The following is a 21,306-nucleotide window of genomic DNA, read 5'->3' on the forward strand; positions in this document are numbered from 1 at the left end:
CTGTACGCTTCGGCGTTATGTCATCGCAATAATCACATCACAAGCCCCTCAGTACGAGACGCAGATGACGAGGCGCACAAATGTTTGTCCCCATTAAGGGGAGACTGCTATGGCATTAGCATAAAACACTGTTGGTATGCCGCGAAGGACCTTTCTTTCGAGGTCGTATGCAGCACTAACCTACGCTCCAGACCTCCCATTCGCTGCTGATTGATGAGGCGGTAACTGCAATTTATCAAGCGTGTTACAATTAACATATGTCACACACAGCAGCATTAGCTACTAACATAAAAGCAGAACCAACACGAGCAATCAAGGCCACAAGTAAGAGAATAATGGAATTTGTGTCCGAGGTCGGCGCAGTTGTGTTTTCTCAATCAGAACGTTCTCAACAGTGTTTGAATAGTAAGCCTCAAAATGTGTTTCTGTGTGTGAATATATTCCAATTAGATGAGGTGTTGCTAAATCCCGGTGTTATTTCCCTGTACAAAGACACAGAGAAGAGGCTGACAATGTTGAACAAAGATACAACAGAAACAATATGAAAATTTAATGCGGGAAAGAACCGAGGTGGCATTTAAGGAGCTGGCATTCAGGATTAGCTTGAAGTGACTTCATTGTCTTTCTGTCTGCATTGTCAAATCTCCTGACAGGCAAATCTGACTCTTTCCTCCAACCTAATGCATTTCCTTTCAAAAAAGTTAGTTTGTCCTTTTCAGCCTGGAAGACAGCATGACAAGACATAAACACGACTGTAATTATAGGTATTGTGTGTGTCTCGGAGATGCAGCGAACTTCCCAAATATGTATCTTTCAAAGTTGGATGACTTTACGCAGCTGGAGCACAAATCTCAGAGATTTATACCTCCTGTTGTGTCACACTTGCTGTCATTGTGGTTTTTGTGTGGTTGTTTGGGTGTCAGGCTGCCTGCACTCGGCACAGTTTCTGTACCGTTAACAGCAAAAATGTGTCACTGTCTTGTTGCCTCTTGGCACCTCTCCTCAAAGCGGACTCCCTGTCAGTCAGATGGAGCCCTGCTGGAGGCTCGTCCCGTGGGTAATACATTTTAAATAGGGGGTGGGCCTGACCCCCCCCTGTCCTCTCCTTTCCCCAATGTCTCATTAACCTTCCCCTGATTGATAGACATTGTGCTGCTGCAATGCAGGGTGGGTTACTTGTGGAATTAGAAATATGGTCTTGGTTTTACGTGTGGTGTGTCTGTGTTTCTGCTCTTCGGAGACTCCACGATGCAAATATCACCGCTGCATGGCGTGTTCTGACATGTGTGTAGTGCAGCTTGCAACTCCGATTGGGTGTTTTACCGTGCCACATGTTCAAGTCTTTCTTTGAACAATAGCCAGGTGTCCATATGAGCATTGGAATAACTTTTCCCTTCTGTTCACACTGAGCATTAAAGGATTCCTTCCTAATCCACTTTGAGTGAACGCCATGGGGGACATACTTTCCTCTTTATGCGTGAGAGTTAACTGCTGTTTCCAGGAAACACGCCACTCTTGGCACCTGTTATGACCGATGCTATGAAACTGCTAACCAAATGAGTTATCAGCCGAGGAATGCTTATGACAAGAGTCAAATGCAATTTCAGTGGACTGCTAAGGAAGAACATAAAGGTTACCAATACCAACCAAAGACTGGTCGTAAAATATATCCATTGATGACTCGATCAGTCACGTGTTTGCCTTGGACACGGCAAGGGTTTTTTTTTTTCCGTCTCCATGTTGCAGACACATCAAGGTGTGGTTTCTTGGTTCCATGTTGCAGACCCACTAATGTGTGGTTTCTTGGTTCCATGTTGCAAACACATTGGTTATTTGATACCCACACTCTCCCAGAGTGTCAGGCACATACACAATCACCACACTGAACTATCTATTCTGGGCAGATGTGGAGGTTGCGCGTCCATCCGACCGAGAGCGCGGACCTAATTAAGACTGTGGAAACAGATCATTTTATTTGGCTTTCTCTACTCTTTGGCCTCGCTTTGATCCGATGATTATTACCAGCTCTTTGGCTCTGCAGCGCAGTAGAGGGCGGGGAAGCATTGTGTCTCATGCTGACAGCTCCCAAACAAAATAACCCCCCCCCCCCTCTCTCCAGGTTGTTACAGCTGACACTCCCAGCTGGGTTGTCAGCGGTGAGGTCAGTAAGAGAATCCAGCTGCCTGCTGAGGTTTGTTCCTCTGCTGTGGATTAGCACACGCCAGGCATCTGCTGGTGTCCTGTGGTGTAATACTGTACATGCACTCGCTCTATACACAATGTGTGGACTGTCTTATTTATACTCCTGAGAGTGTCCTTCCCTCCGTGAGTGTTCAGCAACCTCTGAAAGCGTCGTGAAGGGCAGCCATCTTTGTATTGGGGCTGTGACAGTAAAGATGTATCTTGCATTGACAGGTCAGAATTAGTTCCGGGGTTACGAGGTTTATCAAGAATCAACTCACAAACTAACCCCCTATAGCAGCTGTACACTTGGATATAAAACCATTGCAATGGACTCCATTGGTAACCCAGCTCTACGACATGATGGTTGGAGCATAATTCCCTGATATGCCATCTGTTCAGTTCAGTATGAGCACTCATAGTTTCGTCAAAACATGACAAGTAGCGGAACAATTGTGAGTAAGACCGCCATGAATGAATCCCCTCTGGGAACACAGTATCGAGGGTTGATCCTTCACTGTGGAAACAGCAGCTTGGCAAATTAATTCAGGACACAATTTCAAGCTTACTTGTTGTTTTCCGGTCACACGACGAGTAAACCAACTCCGTGGTCACTTAGCAACAATGGTCCATCCTCCGTATGACAGAACAGAAAATACCAGGACCAGTGTTTGCTCAAGTAAAGAGTGAATACAATATGAGCAAACATACTTGAACACATCCACGAGTTAGCGCTCGACAGCATCATCTCAACGAATGCCTCGTTCCCTCTACGCAACTTCATCCCAGATTCCAGTTTTTGGAGTTTTTCGGACAAGAGCTCGGTATGAGAGGCACATTTGCGTTGGCTTGACATCTACACATTGGCGCTAGAGCACAAAGGGTGAACTGTTCAAAGACTCTTCAGGTTCACTTGACTGGTGGAAAGCAATAACTGTGAAACAGCGATAACGAACCTGAGTTTGCTCTACATGCGGCACATTAACGAGGTATTGCCGTGATCCTTTCCAGCCCGACGCGTTGGAGACGGCGGAATTTGTACTCCTCCTCTTTCATCAATTCTTACGTATAGGAAGGAGGAAGCCAAATGCCTCTGTGTGCCTGCAGCCGAGTTTCACCGTATTGATTTCCCGGGCTTTCTAGATATAAACTGTGAACGCTTCACTTGGTCACCTCAGGGAATCACTTCACAGTGTTGATTTCTTCATTGTTTTCCTGTCAACAAAATCTCCCCATTCTCTTTTTTGAATTTCTTTTTTTAAAAGCAGATCATGCTGTTACGTCCGTCTGCTCATTACTTGCCATTGTCTGCAACGTGCAGGCTAATGACTGCTCCACCGTTTCACATAGAATGAGTCTGGATTGATGTTGAATGCTTCTTCATGCCGCCTGCGTGTGGTGTGAAAGTGGCTTAATAGAAGACGTCACACCCGCCTTCTTTCACGATGCCTGCAGCTGCTCAATTCACTTTCGACTCTTCGAAAGCACGGTTACATTTTAAATCACGTCACACTGTGTATCTTTCATGCAAGTCTGGCTTAAGACACTGTGATTGATTTTTCAGGATGAAGCCCCTCTAGGGTCACTTCTGAGCGTTTGTTGTCTTTGTTTATTCTTTCTAGGGGGCTGTTTGCAAGTAACTATACAGAAACCCATTACCTGGAAGATGGAATGGTGGTCACAGGCTCTCACAACTTCACGGTATGTTAACCTTTTATTTTCTCTTTTGATAGTATTATAGCTCTCCGAAATGTGGGGCTTCTGTGGAATACTTATTTTTTTTCGGGTTCTTCTGATTCATCGGGCTCTTCTCGTTTGATGTCATCACATGACCCGCTTTTCAACTTCCTGGAGTGAGTTCATCTTGCGCATAAAGAATCCTGTATCCAGATTCATACTTGATGACATAAAAGTCGGACACAGGTCAGAGAGCGGACTCAGTTTTAGGGAAGTCTTTTTTTTTAATATAATGGATACATTTCAGACTCCAACAACAGATTGCAACACGGAAAATATTAAACTTGTGCAATTTAGAAGTCACACTGACAAATAGTCCGCACCTTTTGTCACAAACCTTACTTGTTCAATTGAGATTGCCCTTTTTTTTTAATCTAAAATACATCTGTGTCTCTCAAATTATGATTTGAAATGATAAATCATTTTTTCCAAGAAATAAATACATTATTTTTTTTAAACTTCAAAACTTCAAAACAAATTCCGTCTTGGGGATTAAATAAAGTATCTATCTATCTATGCATCTATGCATCTATGCATCTATGTATCTATCTATCTATCTATCTATCTATCTATCTATCAACCTTGCAAGGTTAGAGTCTGGTCTCCTTGTGATTTACTCCGGGGTTGTGATGCATTTTTCTCCTCTGCGAAAACCTCATTATTTTTTTTTCCAGCGCAAAATATGTTCTGCGTTTAAATATAATGGGCCTTTGAAAACATCTCCCATGGATCCATAAATATCCCTTTATTGAATGATTTCTTTTTTATTGCTTCGAAACAGCAAGACCACAATGAAAGAACACTGTACTGAATGAGTGTGATGTGTCTGCGCCACGTGGAACAGTTCAGTGTGCTTCAAAGCCTCCACCTGCTTGCCTGATTCCAGTGATTTGATCCTCCACGGTTTGGAAAGCAATTAAACGTCTAATTTATGTTCAGATACCCGGAAAGCATAATAATAGACATCCTGTGAGTTCCGAGTACAAAACGCCTGGCCTACTTATGCAGAAATTCACAAAAGAGGAGATTAATATAATTCAATAATGGCCGGCCCACGCAGTGAATGTAACAATATTTTCTCCTTGATCATTGGCTGGGCGCGCTCCGCTCCTCTGAATTGCCGCCGTTCCAAAGCAAAGAGACAACGCAGGCGTCGTGACGGGTCAGCGCAGGATGGACTCTGAGACGCCGAACGGTGGTGAAAGGACTTGAGCGGTGGCTTTAGGGCTTCTCTGCACCTGGTGGTTTTCATTAAGATTCATTTATTTATTGAAGTCTTTAGAATATTTAGGGAAACATACAATCGCGATCTCCCAGAGACCATGCTTTCATCTCGCCAGTTTTGTTTGATGAACAGCCCAAAATATGAAAATGACGTCAAATGGAGGCATCAATCCTGCTTGGCTGAATATCAGAGCGAACAGATAGTGTGCACAGAGGTGGCATCGATTATATTATGATGCATATTATGATGCATTCAAGCCCTATTCAGTAAAAATGACAAACTTTATTACGAAGTGGTCAATCTCATGAAATGTAGTTTTTGGAATAAATCGGGTTGATTGAGGAGACGTTTACACAGCAATATAAAATAGATATTAGAGAGGAAATTAGGATCGGTTAATCTTTAAACAGCAGCTCCAAGCAGCTTATAATACATAATTAAAACTGTTTTTTTTATCAAATTAAATATTTAAGAATACAACAATTTATTTGTATGAACAGGGTAAAAGAATCACACAGTTGAAATTATTGTTATTATTATAAATATTTGTTTTAGGATAGGAATATATAAGCATTTTACCTATACATTTCCAGTCTTTCTGTTTTTGTATATTATATAGAATAATATTGTATTGTATTATAATGATTGACTGAATAAAACACACATACAAACAAACAAAACCCTGCAGTACACCGTCACACTTTAATGCATATGTAGGATACTTGTTTCCTAAAACAATGAATTAAATCAGTCTGCGCTCCATGAACTGGTGGAATCAAACTTGAATGCATAAACCAAAGGATCACAGCCAGTAACCTTTGGCCCTCCATCCCTCCTCTCATTCCTCTCTCATGACCACAGCCAGCTCTTCATGGGAGTTTTTTCTTCTTTTTTTTTTAAAACTGGAAACGGACAGATCTTCAGAGACTTATCCCGAGTTAATGTATTTGTCCTGCTGGCAGGAGGAGACTGATACAGTGATCTGGGCAGGGGATCTGGAGGGTTCAGTTGTGTGTCAAAGACAAAGTACTGCTGGGAGTGCCTTCAGCGCGGGCCCGCCCTCCCTCGGTTCTCTCTTTCTGTTTTACGTACTCTCCCTTCCTCTCTAACGTCCACACACAACACAATAAACGAGCACCATGTGCTGTAACAAAAGCCATCTACTGGGAATATGAATCACCGGCATGGCTATTAAAGAGTTAACTTAGAATAATAAATGCATAAACAATGTAATGTTCACACCCAGGGTTGCCTCCCACTATAATCTGGGTATTAGATATTAATCTTTCTTATCCCATATGAAGACGTAAGCACTTTCCTCTCTCATTTCTTTCTGCAGGAACCTTCGAAACAAAAAGTCTATTCATATCCACGATATCGATGCATCACAGTCATGATCTCATCAAAGAAACATGAGGTGGTAGCATTAACGCGGTGCACTAAATCCATCCCTGCTCCTCCTTGCTACACTAAGATTCCATATTTCATGTAATGTGCTGTCCTTTCGTTGCACCTTTTTCCCTCGCCCATAATGGATACTTCTCTTCCAGCACAGCTCGAGGTAGAGATATGGAAAGTGGCCCGACAGGCGAAGGCTTCTTGAATGTCCTCTGAATAAGATGTTGTGTTTTTGGGGCAGTAGGTTTTGGGTTCAGATCGCTAAATCCATTATTTTAACCTTGTCTCCAAAAGAATTAGTTTGATATGCTGCACAACGGTTTTTCGCCAAATACGATCTGAAGGGATTATTAAAGATTCAATGAGTGGATTAAATACTAGATCCAGTTTGGAGGGAAACCCTTACTTGTGAGGTAAGACTAAAAGACACTAACCATGGATGCTGTTTAGCTTGTGTCAAAAGTGACAACTTTAGTTTGATTATCATACACGTATTATTGTGAAAAAGTCCTGGGACAAAACTCTGAAAGTCACCGATCATGCCAAAATCAGCAGCCTCTCGAAGTCGGAGGAAGCCGGACATTGAGATTTACTGCCTGCGCTCTGTTAGAGGCAGTCCAAGAGGGGTGGAAAACTCAAATTTCCTTGTTTTCCAGAGCAGGGTGGCAGCGAGTGGCTCGGTTAGACCTCACCTGAGAGTCTAAGTATAGCAGAGGGGCTGTTTTCACTCTCAACCAGACGCTTCCTCCGCGCCCTCTCGCTGCCAGGCCTGGTTCAATAAACATGGGCTTAATTCGTTTTTCGTTGCTCAATGCTGCAGCTTGACAGGTGGTCCGTGGAAGCGGGTATATACCTGGGAATGCTGCGCCGCGCTCAGATTTCAGCACGCCGTCAAGCCGCGGCGATGAGCGTGAATAGCTGCCGCTAACTCTGCAAAAGACAGATTGAACTCGTATATTTCACAGCGATCAGTCCGGGACGTTTGTGGTTGAGCTGCGCTTAACACTTAAAGACATGTTTTGAGCGTCGCACTGGTCCCATCGCTCCTGTTTTTACCTTTTTAAAAAAAATATTATTATCCTTTCATCCACAGGCCAACTGCTACTACCACGGTGAGGTGGAGGGTCACGCCAACTCCGACGTCAGCCTCGGTACCTGTGCTGGTATCAAGTAAGTGCGTCGGACACCTTTTCGTTTCCCGAAGCAAATACTTGCAGCGTGTTCTTTGAAGTGATTGTGACCGGCAGAGCCATCGCTGGCGCTCGCGCTCAGCTTAACCTCCAAAATAAATTGGTTCGGGTAATGTGGCGAAATTGTTGGCTGGTTTACAATCCCTCTGATCGGTTATTTTGGTGAGCGCAATGTCATCAAAACCATTAAAATGGTCATCAGAGCTATGAAAGTCACATTCGGGTTGCGATCAGCATGAATTATCCTTATGGTCTAACACGAGGCCAAGTGTACGTCTGAAGTGTGCGACTCTGAGGAACGGCCCGTCAACGGATCGCAGTAAGTAATGCAATTTGACACATCGATACGTGGAGATGACACCGTGTATGTACTGTTGAAAAGCAGTGAACTTGACTAATTGTACCACTTTAGACAGGTACGGAATTTCTTAGCGTTTGCAAATGTCAAACAGGAGTAATGATGGCAGTAATATTATTGGACGCCATCAGGAATGCTTCCTCAAACGAGCCAAACGTCTACACACCCTCGGCGGAGCAATTCGGCTGATGGTGAAGCCCTTGCTGTTGCCCTTGGTGCTTCATATTTATTTATTTCTTTTGAAGTCTGCGACCTGTCTGCACAACGAGCGATGCCCCCGGGACTCTTTTTGACAGACAGCTCCACATTGCCTGGCTCACCGAGACGATGGGCTCTCGGTTTGAGTTTGGCCGAGCGCTCCGGCTTCTTTTGGGGAGGGGCTTAGTGTGAGTTCATGGGGTTGCGAGTGTTGTGCGAGGCTCGTGAGAATCGTGAGTTTATCTAAGACTCGCTTTAAATCACAGCGGCCACTGTTAGAAAAGAAATACGTGGGAAAGGTTAAGAGGGAGGAAACGATGGAAAGGCTAAGAGACGGGAGGCTCTTTAGTGCGCTCGTCACAATGATGTAGCACCTTTTGTGGTTATGTTAGGATGTCACACACATCTCCGCCTCCCTTTTGTTTCAGCCAGGTCAGATTAATATTCTTCCCACGCTGCAGATATTTTATGTGTCCTTGCAATTCCACTGTTTGAATTCTGACAAAATGAATAAAACCAGGCATCCCGTCTCCCCGTTCCTCTCTCTCTGCAGGGGTTTCATCACTCTTGAAGGCAAATCCTACGTACTGGAACCGTCTGCTGATCACTCCGACGGGACTCACTGGATCTACGCAGCAGAACACCTCAATTTTGCCTCTGGCACCTGTGGCCACGATTTGAACATATCCTACCCCATTGAACATGCCGACAGCAGTCCGTTTAGGGCTTTCAGCACAAGGGTAAGGATCATTAAACTGTCTGCATTTTATCTGCAGCTCCCACAAGTAAACTGTCTGTACTCACGCCGTGATTTGAAAGAGAGTATCTATCTTCAAGATCTCCCACTTCTTCTTCTTCTTCTTCTCTCTTTTTAAAATGTGTTTTTGTTGTTGCATTTTTATGCTTTTATTACTAAGTTAAGAGTCTGGATAACAAGGGGGGGGGGGGGGAATTTACATGCATCAAAGGATGCCACATCTGTCTTTATTTTGAGAACACATCAACACTTTTTCAGAAGAAATTTTCTTCAAGCACATTAAAGTATAAAGAAAAAGATGTTTAAAAACCTTTACTGGAAGACATTCCTACAGACAAACCTAGTCTGTAGGTAACTTGATGCCCAATATTTCTGAACCCTGCGTATTCATTAATGACGCCTCATAGTTACATGTATAGATGAAACTAAGCGTGACGCTTTATGTAATATGATGCAGTTTCAGAGTGTCCTAATTATGTTGGTAAACCCCGAGCTTTGTCAAGTAGTACTTTGACATTGTGGTAAATAAGTAACAGGGGTGTGCTGATTCCTTGAAAACATTTAAAGATTCGTCGAGTGCATGAAGTTTATTTTAAACATATTGTATGCATATGTGTGTTCTATATGACAGTTTTCCTAAAAGTTGCTTTAAACAGATTTAGTGAGGTGGCATGCTGCAGTGAGTAGCACTGTCGCATCACACTAACTTTTATACACAGCTGGAGGGTATTTTGTGTGGAGTTTGCATACTCTTCCTTTGAGATGAAATGATGTTTACTTCCTGTGGATTGTCCATGTAGTAAACCAGGTGTAATCCAATTATTTGTAGTATTTCAATCCTGTGAATTATGCAGGGTTTTTTTCACTTTTAGATTGCTTGGAGAAATGTGGGCTTCCGACCTCCCTTTTCTCCATGCTCAACACAGTGTGCAGAATGTTTTTTTCTCCATTTTTCAATCACCTTTTGATTCTGCTTTTCCTTGTGTTCACCACTTAAATGTTTAAATCACACTGTGCTCTAAAAAGGATGTGACGCACAAACACTGTCAGGAAAAAAAAGTCGTTCTTTTTGCAGCTTGCATTTGGATTCCACCTGCACAGAAGATATTGCTCGCCTTAACCCTCCTTAACAAGGTAGATTGCCATGTAGATATTGGTAAGTGGCCTGTTATATATTTTAGGAGCTAATACTTGTTGAATAATTCACACATTTTCTTCCATCTGACCTAACAGTGGCCATTAGTGATGTGGAGTGTATGGAGAGCCGAGCTTGATAAACGCCTTTGGAAAGTGCATTGGCTGTTAAGTGACACCATTTGCTCCCAGAGCGAGATCCGACCGCCGGCTGGTACATCATGCCTTCTGCAGGACCCGTCCATCAAGAATTAAACAGATTGCTTTTTGAAAAAGTCCACCTTGCACGTTCTCTTCTAGCTCACTGAGCTGAGGGATACATCACAACGGGCCGTGGTCACGGGGAGCCTCCATCTTCAAGAAGGGAATAGAGCTTTAAAGATGATGAGGCCTGATAAGTGGAGATGACAGACTCCAGCGATCTCTATCTGACTGGTAAAAGATGGCAGGGCTGGATGAACAAGGCGGATTTATCAGGTCGAGACAAAGAGACACAGAGATAGCGGGTGTAAAAGATGAAACAGATGTCCGAGGTCCCAGGGAGGCTAAGCACACATTCCATAATTGTGATGCAGCATACATGTGAGGGACTTTCCATTTCCTTTTGAACTGATTTGTATTGTAGCAATTGTTTAATCATTTCATTAGGGGCATGTTGAGATTGAGTGTGTTCTGGGGATGCAGGCCAAACATATGGCTATGCTGGCTAAAGCATCATGCCCTATCGCAGGGTTCGTTTCTAGATATTCATGCAGTCATGGGGGATTTTCTGATGTTTTTACATTTAAAAAAAAAAAAAAAATCCTGCTGGTGATTATAACACTGGCTTCAATGGCAAGCTTTGTCTTCAGTGTTAAGAGACAGAAACAGAGAGGGGGGGGGGGGGGGAGAAATATATGATCCAATTTTTCTTCATAACTTTCACTGTAATCCCACAGAAAATATAGTGATGGATATTTGTCTCATTAGTAGCATAGTGAAGAACCACAAGAAAAAGCGAGAATATGAAGTCTGGTTGGCATAGAAGCAAGCTCACCTCAGCGTGTTCCGCAAGGGCGCCGAGGTTTACTGCTGCCGCTTTGATAAGCCACGATGTGCCCTGCTCGAGGGTCGAAAGATAAAGCTGCGTGTTGGCGGACTGCCCCTGGATGATGGGAGTCAGATGGGGCAGAGAAGGGGAGAGAGATATGATGGCGAGCCGACAGGAAACGCACGACAGCAACACGAGTTCCTGCAAATCTCGTTCGCCGTTCAAGATGTCAGACCTGAACACATGTAATGGCATTTTGTGAGTGTCTTGTCTTTCACGGAGGCAAAAATAATATATTGGGGCAGAAAAGATCATTTCTGAAGTGGACTTTAATGCGTATGGATTGAAAGAACTGCGAACCGTTGGATGCCAGCCTAAACTGTGGGCGGTGAAGATAATCGAATCACAAAGCTCCATTATACGGCTTCCATCTTCATCCACACCTGAGCCAGCTCCATTTGCCTAATGAAGACAATGAGCCGATAGTTTGGAAGTGCCAGTAAGCTGCTCTTTGTTCTTCAATTCTCTTCCCCCATTTTTTTGTACAAGACCGCTGGCCTCTTTCTTCACCTAAAGCCTCTGATATTGAAGCAGAAGTGGTGTGTAAAACAGGATCTGAGGGAAGAAGAGGAAGAATATGTTGTTCTCGTTGCTGTGAAATTGAGGATTTTGTCTGGAGGTTGTTGGAAGTATTTGACATGAATATGCTATGAATAGTGTCTCCCTCTTCTTCTTTCATACACTTTAACTGAAATGAATGCATCGCCCGGTGTTTTACATTTCCCAGTTGTAGTTTCAGTATCAGAGCGACAAAGAAACAATATGCTGTGTCTCGTAACTTCGCATCTACGCCTCTAACTCATAGAGCAACAGGGGCTGCTCTTCCTCGCCGAGTCGATTGAACATTGTGCTCGCGTGTGTGTCTCCTTTCCTGTGGCCTCCCAGAGACTTGGTAATCACCATAGGCTGCATTGAGAGCACACTTGCCCATCCTGGCTTATCTATGGAGGAGGCCGATAAGAGCAGAGAGGATCCAGGCTGCCAGGCCAGCACGGATAAAGAGGCTCAGGTTGAAAGTGGGCCATAGTGTGAAGGCAGAACACTTTGCCGCAGGATGGTATAGGATCTGTGTGTGTGCGTGTGTGTGTGTGTGTGTGTGTGCGAAGACTGAGTGTGTGGGCTTGTGTGTGCGCAGGTGAGACCAACACTCTTGTGGTGCAAGTGCGTTGCGGCCCACACACAGCACGCGATTAGCATCTGCTCCACGGCCAGAGGTTGTATTTGTCCTGTTTGGGATCGCTTCTCTTTTGGACTATTTTCTCTATTCGTTGTTTCAGTTGTTTCCGACTTTTGAACAATTTTGTTGTTTATGTATGTATTGACATGCTGTATGGTAGTGTCGGACTGTTTGTCTGTCGGTTGAGACATGCATAACTCAAGTATGTTTGGTTTATGACCACATGCCTGTAAAAAACAAATGGCATTTCCGTCATCCTCAGCTGTTCTTTGCATTTCGTACTAATTTGCAAATGTGAGCATGCAAACACTCTTTAATCAGGTGGGGCATGTAAAACACACAATATTTGAACTATCAGCGTGTTTGGCTTGCCATTGCTAACATATTAGCGTTTGATTACAGCCTCACTGATCCGCTAATGTGGCTGTTATGTGTATCATTGTTTTTTGCTCGACATCTTTGACTCCTAATTCAAACTCTTTTTGGAGTGTTGAGTTCTTTTTAGACATTTGCTCACTTGCCCCTTTGTGTGCTGATAGAGTCCCTGTGCAGTTGTCACATAAATCAACATTGAGCATATCACATGCTCTTTGAATATTAGAAAGAAAGCAGAGGGTAGTGTTTTATACTTTGCACTGCCAACGTTGCAGCCAGCATTGTCCAAAAACAGTGATTTATTAGTTAATATCCTGGTCCCTGTGAGAGTGTTATCGCAGGTACGTGTGACCTTAGCAGCTCTTAGTGGGTCAGACTTGAAGTGAAGCCGATTGCTTTGTGCTGATGTCGCTTCTGCCTGCCTTTTGTGTCGAGTGAAGTTCAGGTTAAAAGCCATATTGAGTGGCAACCGACTAAATTTAGGCTGCCCTTTCAAGAAAGCTGCGGTTAAGTGTATCCTCCTAATGTCCTTCTTCTTCTTCTCTTTCTCTCTCAACTCCCTCCTCCTCAATTTCTCTTCATCTCTTTGGTTTATCACTTTGTCATTACCACCCTCTATTTCCTCTCACTTTTTACGGCCCCTCACTGCCTCGTCACCACCTATTCCCCGTCCACTCCCTTTCACCCGACTCCCTTGCAGCATAAACGCCACGTCCAGACCACGACGAAGTACGTGGAGCTGATCATTGTGGCCGACAACAGAGAGGTGAGCACAGAGATCACACCGCCTCGACCTTTTCACCCTCTGCCGCCGTATCCCACAGGAAAGGGGCTCAGAGGTCACATGCTTAGCAGCCCCTCAATCCCCTTGAGACACAGATAAGATGGCTCCACCTCCGAATTATACTGTTAAGTGCACTCTGAGTTATCTGAAAACTCACTTAAGATCTCAAAGGGCAAAGAGAAGAAAGTGTTTCTTCCTGACATGAGACATATAGGTCAATGTCATGTGCTTCAGAGCCAAAGGAAGTGGATAAACGCTGGATATAAGACGAGGTGATTGAGGTTATCTGTTTAGCCGGAGCGCCGCCGTGGAGCGCTTTGATGATAGAAACCGCGGCGGAAGCGCCAGTGGAATTAACACGACGCCCCAGTGAAAACATTTCCAGAGCTGACGCGGTGTTGATTTGTCCCAAATAATGCCTTTTGATGAAAATAAATATTCCGGTGGGTTGTTCACCTATTTTTCTCCTCGCTTCATTCCACTTGCTTGTGTTGTTCAGTTTCAGAAGCAAGGCAAGGACATGGAGAAGGTCAAGCAGCGGCTGGCGGAGATCGCCAATTACGTGGACAAGGTAACAATCAAATCAACAGTGGGGATGTGGTGTAGGCGTGTGATTTATTAGAGGTCGCAACGAGCCTGCTGAGAATTAACCGACTTGCGAGAGGAGGCTGATTGGATTATGAATGGATGATCAATTCCATAACTCGACTGAGACATTTTGTGAAGACACGCTGTGATGAAACGTGCCGTGGGTGGCTGTTTAATAAAACAGAAGCTGCAAAGCATGATTTATTCATACGGAAAGTCATATGTTGATTAATGTTTAAAGGATGTGTTGAGAGCCAGTCATCATTTTTAAGCAAGTATTTGTGTAGTATTTCTGTTTTAAAGGACCAGTGTGTAGGATTCTGCCGGGATTTATTGGCACACGTGGAATGTAATATTCATGACGAATTTTTAATTGGCGTATAATCACTTTAAACTACATAATGTTGCCTTTTCGTGAGCTTAGAATGAGCCGTGTTTCGACGGAGACACATTATAAGTTCTTAACCTGAAATCACGTCTCCCTCTTTACTCCCCCTCTCCTCCCTTCAACTTCCAGTTCTACCGGGCTCTGAATATCCGTGTTGCCCTGGTGGGCCTGGAGGTATGGAGTGATGTGGATAAGTGCCCCATCACCCAGGACCCCTTCACCACCTTACATGAGTTCCTGGACTGGAGGAAGGTCAAGCTGCTGCCCCAGAAGCCTCATGACAACGCCCAGCTGATCAGGTTCAATTGCTTTTGTAGCACACACACACATGTGATAGTGGAGTTCATTCAAAGTCCTGATTTTATGACACAATTGTTTTGGAGTGGTCTTTATAGTATGTTTTGAAGTTTTTTTATTTTTATTTAAACCTTTATTTCACCAGGAAAGTCCCATTTAGATTAAAAATCTTTCTTTTTAGGGGGAGACCTGGGCAAGACAGGCTGCAGCGTAAAAAAACAACAACACATAGTTACAGACAGAAAACATAGAACAAGACAAGTTAAAACAGTCAATTTAAGAAACGTTTACATTTTAGGGAACCTGCCTCTATTTCTTTCATTTTTTAAATTAAAAGCGGTCAGTAGTAACAGTTCTTTAAGCTTTAAAACATTCTGCAACATATTCCATGTTCAGGGGGCAGAGTACATAAAAGACCTTTTTCCCATTTCGGTTCTGGCATTTGGGACAGTGGAGGACGCAAAGAGTGTCCGGCACTGCTCTGCATGATGAAAACACACAGGTCGTTTGGGAGCATTTAGTGTATTCGAGTTGTTGTCATTCTTCTTTTGAGCTCCCCTCAAAGGGCACACATATCACATACACAGGATTTAATGTGCAGGTCTCGTCAGCCAATCAGCAAAGAAACATCTCCAGCCCTTTGTTACATAGTTCTACAAATAAACAACCTTAGCCATGCAATAAAAACACGAGCATCCACTACACATTTGCATTGCAACCCTTTGTAGATATCAACTTGTTGCTCTACAGCGCCACTATTTGCCAACAACTCTCCCGGCAACTTTCACAGTGACAGATGATGATGACAGACTGACTCGCTGGCTTTAAACGGTGGGTATAAGTCTGCCCTTGGCTGTGTATCTCACGCAGCATATCTCCCCCGCCTTTCCAATATCTATTTTGCAAGGGCAGGACAACTGGGACCGGGTTTAGAGAAATACAAACAATCCAAAGTGTTCTTTCCTCGACACCAATATGACAATGTCTGCAGCCAGAACTTTCCTCGCCGCTGACACAGCGCTGTGGAGATTGGTCCTGCTCGGCGAGACTAATGATGTGACGACCTCTGTTTTCTCCCCCCTTAGTGGGGTCTATTTCCAGGGCACCACCATCGGCATGGCACCCATCATGAGCATGTGCACAGCAGAGCAGTCGGGAGGGATTGTCATGGTATGTAAAACCTTGGCACAGAATGGACGCATGCTCAAATGTCTTTAATCCATCCTGAAGGAGCACCGAAGACGTAGATGGTGTGTCTTTGACTTTCAGAAAGGAGACGGGATTTATTTTATAATTTCCTTCCTCCTGCCCCTCGTTCCTCGCCTGACTCTCCCCCTCCCTCCCGCCTGACATAATACTCTCATATTTCTCCCCCGAGTCTCTTGTGTAAGAGTTGAGCTAAGGATTCCGGAGTTGATATTAAGTTGTATTAACTTCAGGGCGCGCACATCATCGAGTTTTTGGGCCCAGACAGGCCAAGCTGGTATGCATAGTACCCTCCACTTAGTGCTGATAAATCAGAGTGTGTATCGATTACACGGGTGGAAACCACTACTTCCTAATGAGGTGCAACCAATGAGAGAATTCAAGGGTACAGCAAATCCCCACCTGAATGAAAAAGTAAGGGCACGCCGGAAATGATCACCCATTACAGAACTGCAACCCTATACTATGTGCTCCAGTCATGTCGTATTAGAGCAAGCCATGCTATTATTTTATACTCTAAGTCCCTGATTGGCTGTTTGTCTTGAGGCCTGGCTGGCTGCTAGGAAGGTTTACAGCTCCAGTCCCCAGATGGTTCTTTACTCTCGTCCTCCCAGATGGTAAAGTCAGCACGTGGCCATTATGATAGAGCTCTACGTATGAGACAAAACGGATTAGCCTCCAACCGCAGACTCTTCTGCTGGGCAAATCACGACCCGTTGTCTCACTTGTCTCCCTCCGTTTACACAGTACCTTTAAACTCATTAGCCAACATCCCCTATAGGTCTCATTGTTATGTTTCTAGGCAGTAACATCGTACACATCCATCCCCAAACCATCTGGTAGATCTATTGACCTGCCCCCCCCCCCCCCCCCCCTCCACCCTCCACCCTCCACCGAATGCTACATTCATTTCATTGGCGTGGCGAAACAGGACACAGACAGTGGCGTGTCGTGAGCACTTCAGCCTCATTAGCCAGCGAATGTGTCTTCGTTGTCCCAGGAAACCGAATCAGAGAGTTTTCTTTGCATGAATCCGGGCTGCGCAGCGGGGGAGTGCAGATAGTTGATGACCGTTACTCTCAAAAGCCCCCAGCAGAGCACTTCATCAGTCTGAGCTGGACTTGCACGGCGCTCCTGAATAATGCACGGGGACTGAAGACTCCAGAGGCCCGGCGCTCTGACGCACAGCATCCACAGCATCCACGGAGAGCTGATAGCGGACTGCCGCTGCATTATTTATCCGGCCTCGTCGCTTGCTCATGTTTTACACACCTTGCAGGGAACGGCGGCACCTCGGCCCAGCAAAGCTCTTCCTCTCCGTCGGTGGAGCTTCGTCTTCACTGTGCATATTTTCGCACTGTCTGTTTTTATTTTTTTTAATTTCTGCTCTCTCTGCCGGCGGTGGGATTTGCACGCTGTCCTTGTGAGAGTTTTTCCTCTGTCTTTCAACCTTTTTTTTTTTTTTTGCTGGTTTCCCCTCTGAGGCGTGTGGCCATGTCTTTGTGTGCATGGATGCGGGACAACACATCCGGCTGTGTCAAAGTTTGCCGAGCGAGCTGAAGGTGACGGCCCCGCAGTCGGCCGTTACAGTTCTCATTCGAGCGCCGCGACGTCGGGCGGAGGAAACACTCTGATAAGCACAGATCCGACCAACAGCATTGTTTGTTTAATCTTGGCAATATGCAATTACACTCACTTGTTTTGAGTAATGTTTCTCCAGCGGGTACTGTTGGGAACAACAATTTGGCGAGCGGAACATGTTTTATTATTTGTTATTTTCCTCAGAGTATGTGATCACAAACGTCTGTTTTTAATTAGCTACAACGGAACTGGACCCATTTTATTACAAGGCGTTGTTTGTAGCTTCATGTCTCGCTTAGAATGAGCTTGATGAATCAGATTCATACCGAAAAGAGGTTTTGGATGAAATATTAGTGAGAAGGCGATGCCAAGTTCAGTTTCTGCATGCTTGATGTATTTTTTTTCTTCCTTTCTGTAGGACCATTCGGACAACCCCCTCGGCGCCGCAGTCACTCTGGCCCACGAGCTCGGACACAACTTTGGAATGAACCACGACACCCCGGAGAGGGGGTGTGGCTGCAGGGTGACCGTGGATCGCGGAGGCTGCATCATGACTCCCTCCACGGGGTGAGTCACCGACTCCATGCCGACAATTAAGAGTCAATAGATCTCCAAGATAGCTGACTCTGCGCTCCAACGCACAGTATTTGGGGGAGTTTTAATTTCAGCCAGTCGGCCTTCATCAGCCTCAGGACATCTGCTATCATTCACAGCTGCAGCGCGCTCCGGCGAGGCCGCTTTTGGTTCAACTTTTCAAATGACGTCCCACTGCAAAACTATCTGAAATTCATCATCATGATGTCAAGCCTTCATTAAGTTTAAATTTATGAAATACAGTAAGTGTCGCTCCAAAGAGGCCAGATTGTGATCATATGCAAACATTATTCCACATGGTCTCCATTTATAATTTATTGTCTATAGAGCAAATAATGCCGTTGGGCTGTTGTGTTTATGGCAGGTTCAACTGCTGCGCTAATGCCCTGAGCTAATATGGCTCCTCCTGAATGGGAAGCCAGCGCTTCAGCGGCAGTGCATTGCCACAGACGTACAGTTTTACTTATCCTGACACATCCTCAAATAGCCTAAAAGTCGATTGTCCAAGTGTGTTTCCAACAACATTTCAAGACAGAGCAGTAGTTGTTATACAGTTGTCACTATGGATTGTAATGTCCAACGTCTTGCAGCACACCGAGCAGATGGATCGGGATGTTTTTGGTGGAAACATTGGCTATTAGTTCCAGCTCAAGGTCTAGTGGTCTGTGGGAGCCTCAGATCGGGGTTTGTGCTGGAAACATCCCTTTCTATTTGGTTTGGATCACATCCATGAAAAACAGGGTAACACTATTCTTGATTATAGGCTCATAAAGCAACACAGCAGCAAGATGTAGATTTATATATAACCCTGGTTGAGGGTATCCCCGGTCAAGGACTTTATCCTAAAATTGGCAACAAAATGAACACATCTTGCAAGCAATATTTGTTTCTTTCTCTGCTGTCTCTCTCTCTCTCTGTCTTCCTTCTTCACAGCCAGTTAGAGTTGTTCTATTCTTTGACATACATGCAACTTTAATGTTGGAAAATTTCTCTGCAAGTCCTAATAAATAGTTAAATACCTCTGAAAACTGTCTGTTATACAGTCTTTTATGGAGGGAAAACTCACCTCTCCCTCAAAATATTTCAATCTGAAGTCAAACATAGTCGTCACAAACATCTCCAGATGTGAAAGAATAAGTATAAGTCAATATAAAAGAGGTAAATATTAGTTGCTTTGTTCTGCTAGCCATTCTTTGTTTCCATTCAATCTGACAAAAGAAAGAAATGATCTTGGTTTCAAAATAATCCCTTTTACACCTCCTTATTGCTCCACATTGCTGCTCGGCCGTTTAATCCAGGATTAAAGAAGCAATACATTTGAAAAAGGATGTTTAGGAACTCTCTATTGCCTCATTCTGCTTCCTCAGTTAATTCCAGGTCAACACTATACACTCTGCCCGAGGCGGTCCTACATCTCCCATGAGTCCTGCTCGAGCCCCTCGTATAGTTCCACGCTTTAAAATGCCGTGTGGCCACACACATGGAATCTGCTGCAACCATCTGAAAGATGTCCATCCGGCTCCAGTTATTTCCTCGTAGCGTTGACTGTCGTGTTTTTCTTGGCCGGCGACCGTCAAAGCGCAATGTGATCGTACAGAATGCCTCTTCGCAATGACAGAACTCGGATGACTTGGTCCAAAAAGCCCGCTCATTACCGGCCCCTTCAATTCAATAACTGAAAGTACTGGCAAAACCTGACAACACTCACTCACGACGGAGCACCTCTGCTTTTGTTTTTGCTGTTTTGATTGATCTTCTATTTTCATCAAACAGAGTGCAGAGAATGTCTTCATTGTCGCAAGATATTTGAAGACTGTGACCCATCAAGGTATCTGCTGGCCTTGCTGCTGGAGATAATGGGATCCAGTTCATCATGATTATACTGGGGGGGCTAGGGGTAGGTGGTGGTGGTGGTGGTTGTGGGTGGTGGGGAGGGGCCTACAAAGCACACAGCGCTGCTTGTTTCCTGCTCACATTGGTCACGGCCAGTTGCCCCCCCCCCTCCTCCTCCCCTCGCCATCCATCCCACTATCCCCCCCATTAGCTTTAAATGAAAACAGGCTGGTGTCTCCATCCTCGGAGATTACAACACACAGGAACACAAGTACACCAACTGAGCTGACGCATAGTCACTCGCCATCTAAGTCAGTCCCACAAACTGAGATGTTGATGGACAGAAAGACTACAAGATACATTATTGAGACAGGGTTAAATCACACATGGGTCAAGCCCTGTGTAGGATGACGACTGCCGGGAGCGAGATTGATACGTCTCCCTCGTCATAAAATAATCACAGAAAGTGAGTCGAAGTCCAGGGGATGCCATAGAAATGTGACCCGCGCCCCACTGGAGGACAGGAACTCTCTCGTATGCCTTGTTTAATTAGGTCCATAGGGAAATCAATGTGAAAATGCTCTTCAGTATCTACAGCGTGGGCCAGACTGCCAGGCACCAAAGGCCACAACAGATCAGATCACCTCATGTCATCACCCAGAGCTGAGGCTCTACGTGCTCAAAGAAAGCCATCAAATGTATATTAAATGTGTAGCGCAGTGTCTGTGGTTTCAAATTACTTACAAAAGTATTAAATATGTGTCACAGTCAGAGTTGTCCCATCTAGATTTATTCGCGCCAGAAGATCAAAATGTAATAAAACTGTGATAGCAGAATGTAGATGGGAGTACAGATCAGTATTTTCTGATTTCGTATTTTTTTTTTTTTTACGAAAATAATGTTCTCAAGGACGGCGGAAAATGTTTTTGCAGATGTGTCATTGGGGAGGCCAGCAGACCTGATTCATAGCCTGAACAGTGTTTTGCGGCTGAAACGATGTGACATGAGCTGGCTGCGTGCTGGATGGGTTCACCCTGCGTGCTGTGTTATCTGAACCACAAGGACAGACCGGCGAGAAGAGAGAGAGACCTGCCCGGCTAAATTTGGGTTGAAGTGCTTTGTGTAACAATGTGTTATTTTCAGAGTATTCTAAGCGCCAGTGAAATAGGTTTGGACTTCTAATCAGAGTATGCAGCAAAATTATACCTAAACTCT

General features: G+C 44.5%; 1 protein-coding gene across 1 annotated transcript in view; it reads left to right on the plus strand.

Annotated features, from left to right (window-relative positions):
* LOC137789477 (disintegrin and metalloproteinase domain-containing protein 12) overlaps positions 1-21,306 on the plus strand; it is a 67,268-nt gene that overhangs the window by 29,445 nt on the left and 16,517 nt on the right. Inside the window, exons 4-11 of the mRNA XM_068583107.1 lie at positions 3,804-3,882; positions 7,635-7,711; positions 8,841-9,027; positions 13,521-13,586; positions 14,104-14,175; positions 14,710-14,879; positions 15,963-16,047; positions 18,083-18,231. Of these exons, the coding sequence (XP_068439208.1) occupies positions 3,804-3,882; positions 7,635-7,711; positions 8,841-9,027; positions 13,521-13,586; positions 14,104-14,175; positions 14,710-14,879; positions 15,963-16,047; positions 18,083-18,231 (885 nt within the window). The remainder of the gene's footprint in view (positions 1-3,803; positions 3,883-7,634; positions 7,712-8,840; positions 9,028-13,520; positions 13,587-14,103; positions 14,176-14,709; positions 14,880-15,962; positions 16,048-18,082; positions 18,232-21,306) is intronic.

The sequence above is a fragment of the Clinocottus analis genome, unplaced genomic scaffold (assembly GCF_023055335.1).
Source record: "Clinocottus analis isolate CAN_PGR_092001 unplaced genomic scaffold, fCliAna1.0.p SCAF_19, whole genome shotgun sequence".
Lineage (NCBI taxonomy): Eukaryota > Metazoa > Chordata > Actinopteri > Perciformes > Cottidae > Clinocottus > Clinocottus analis.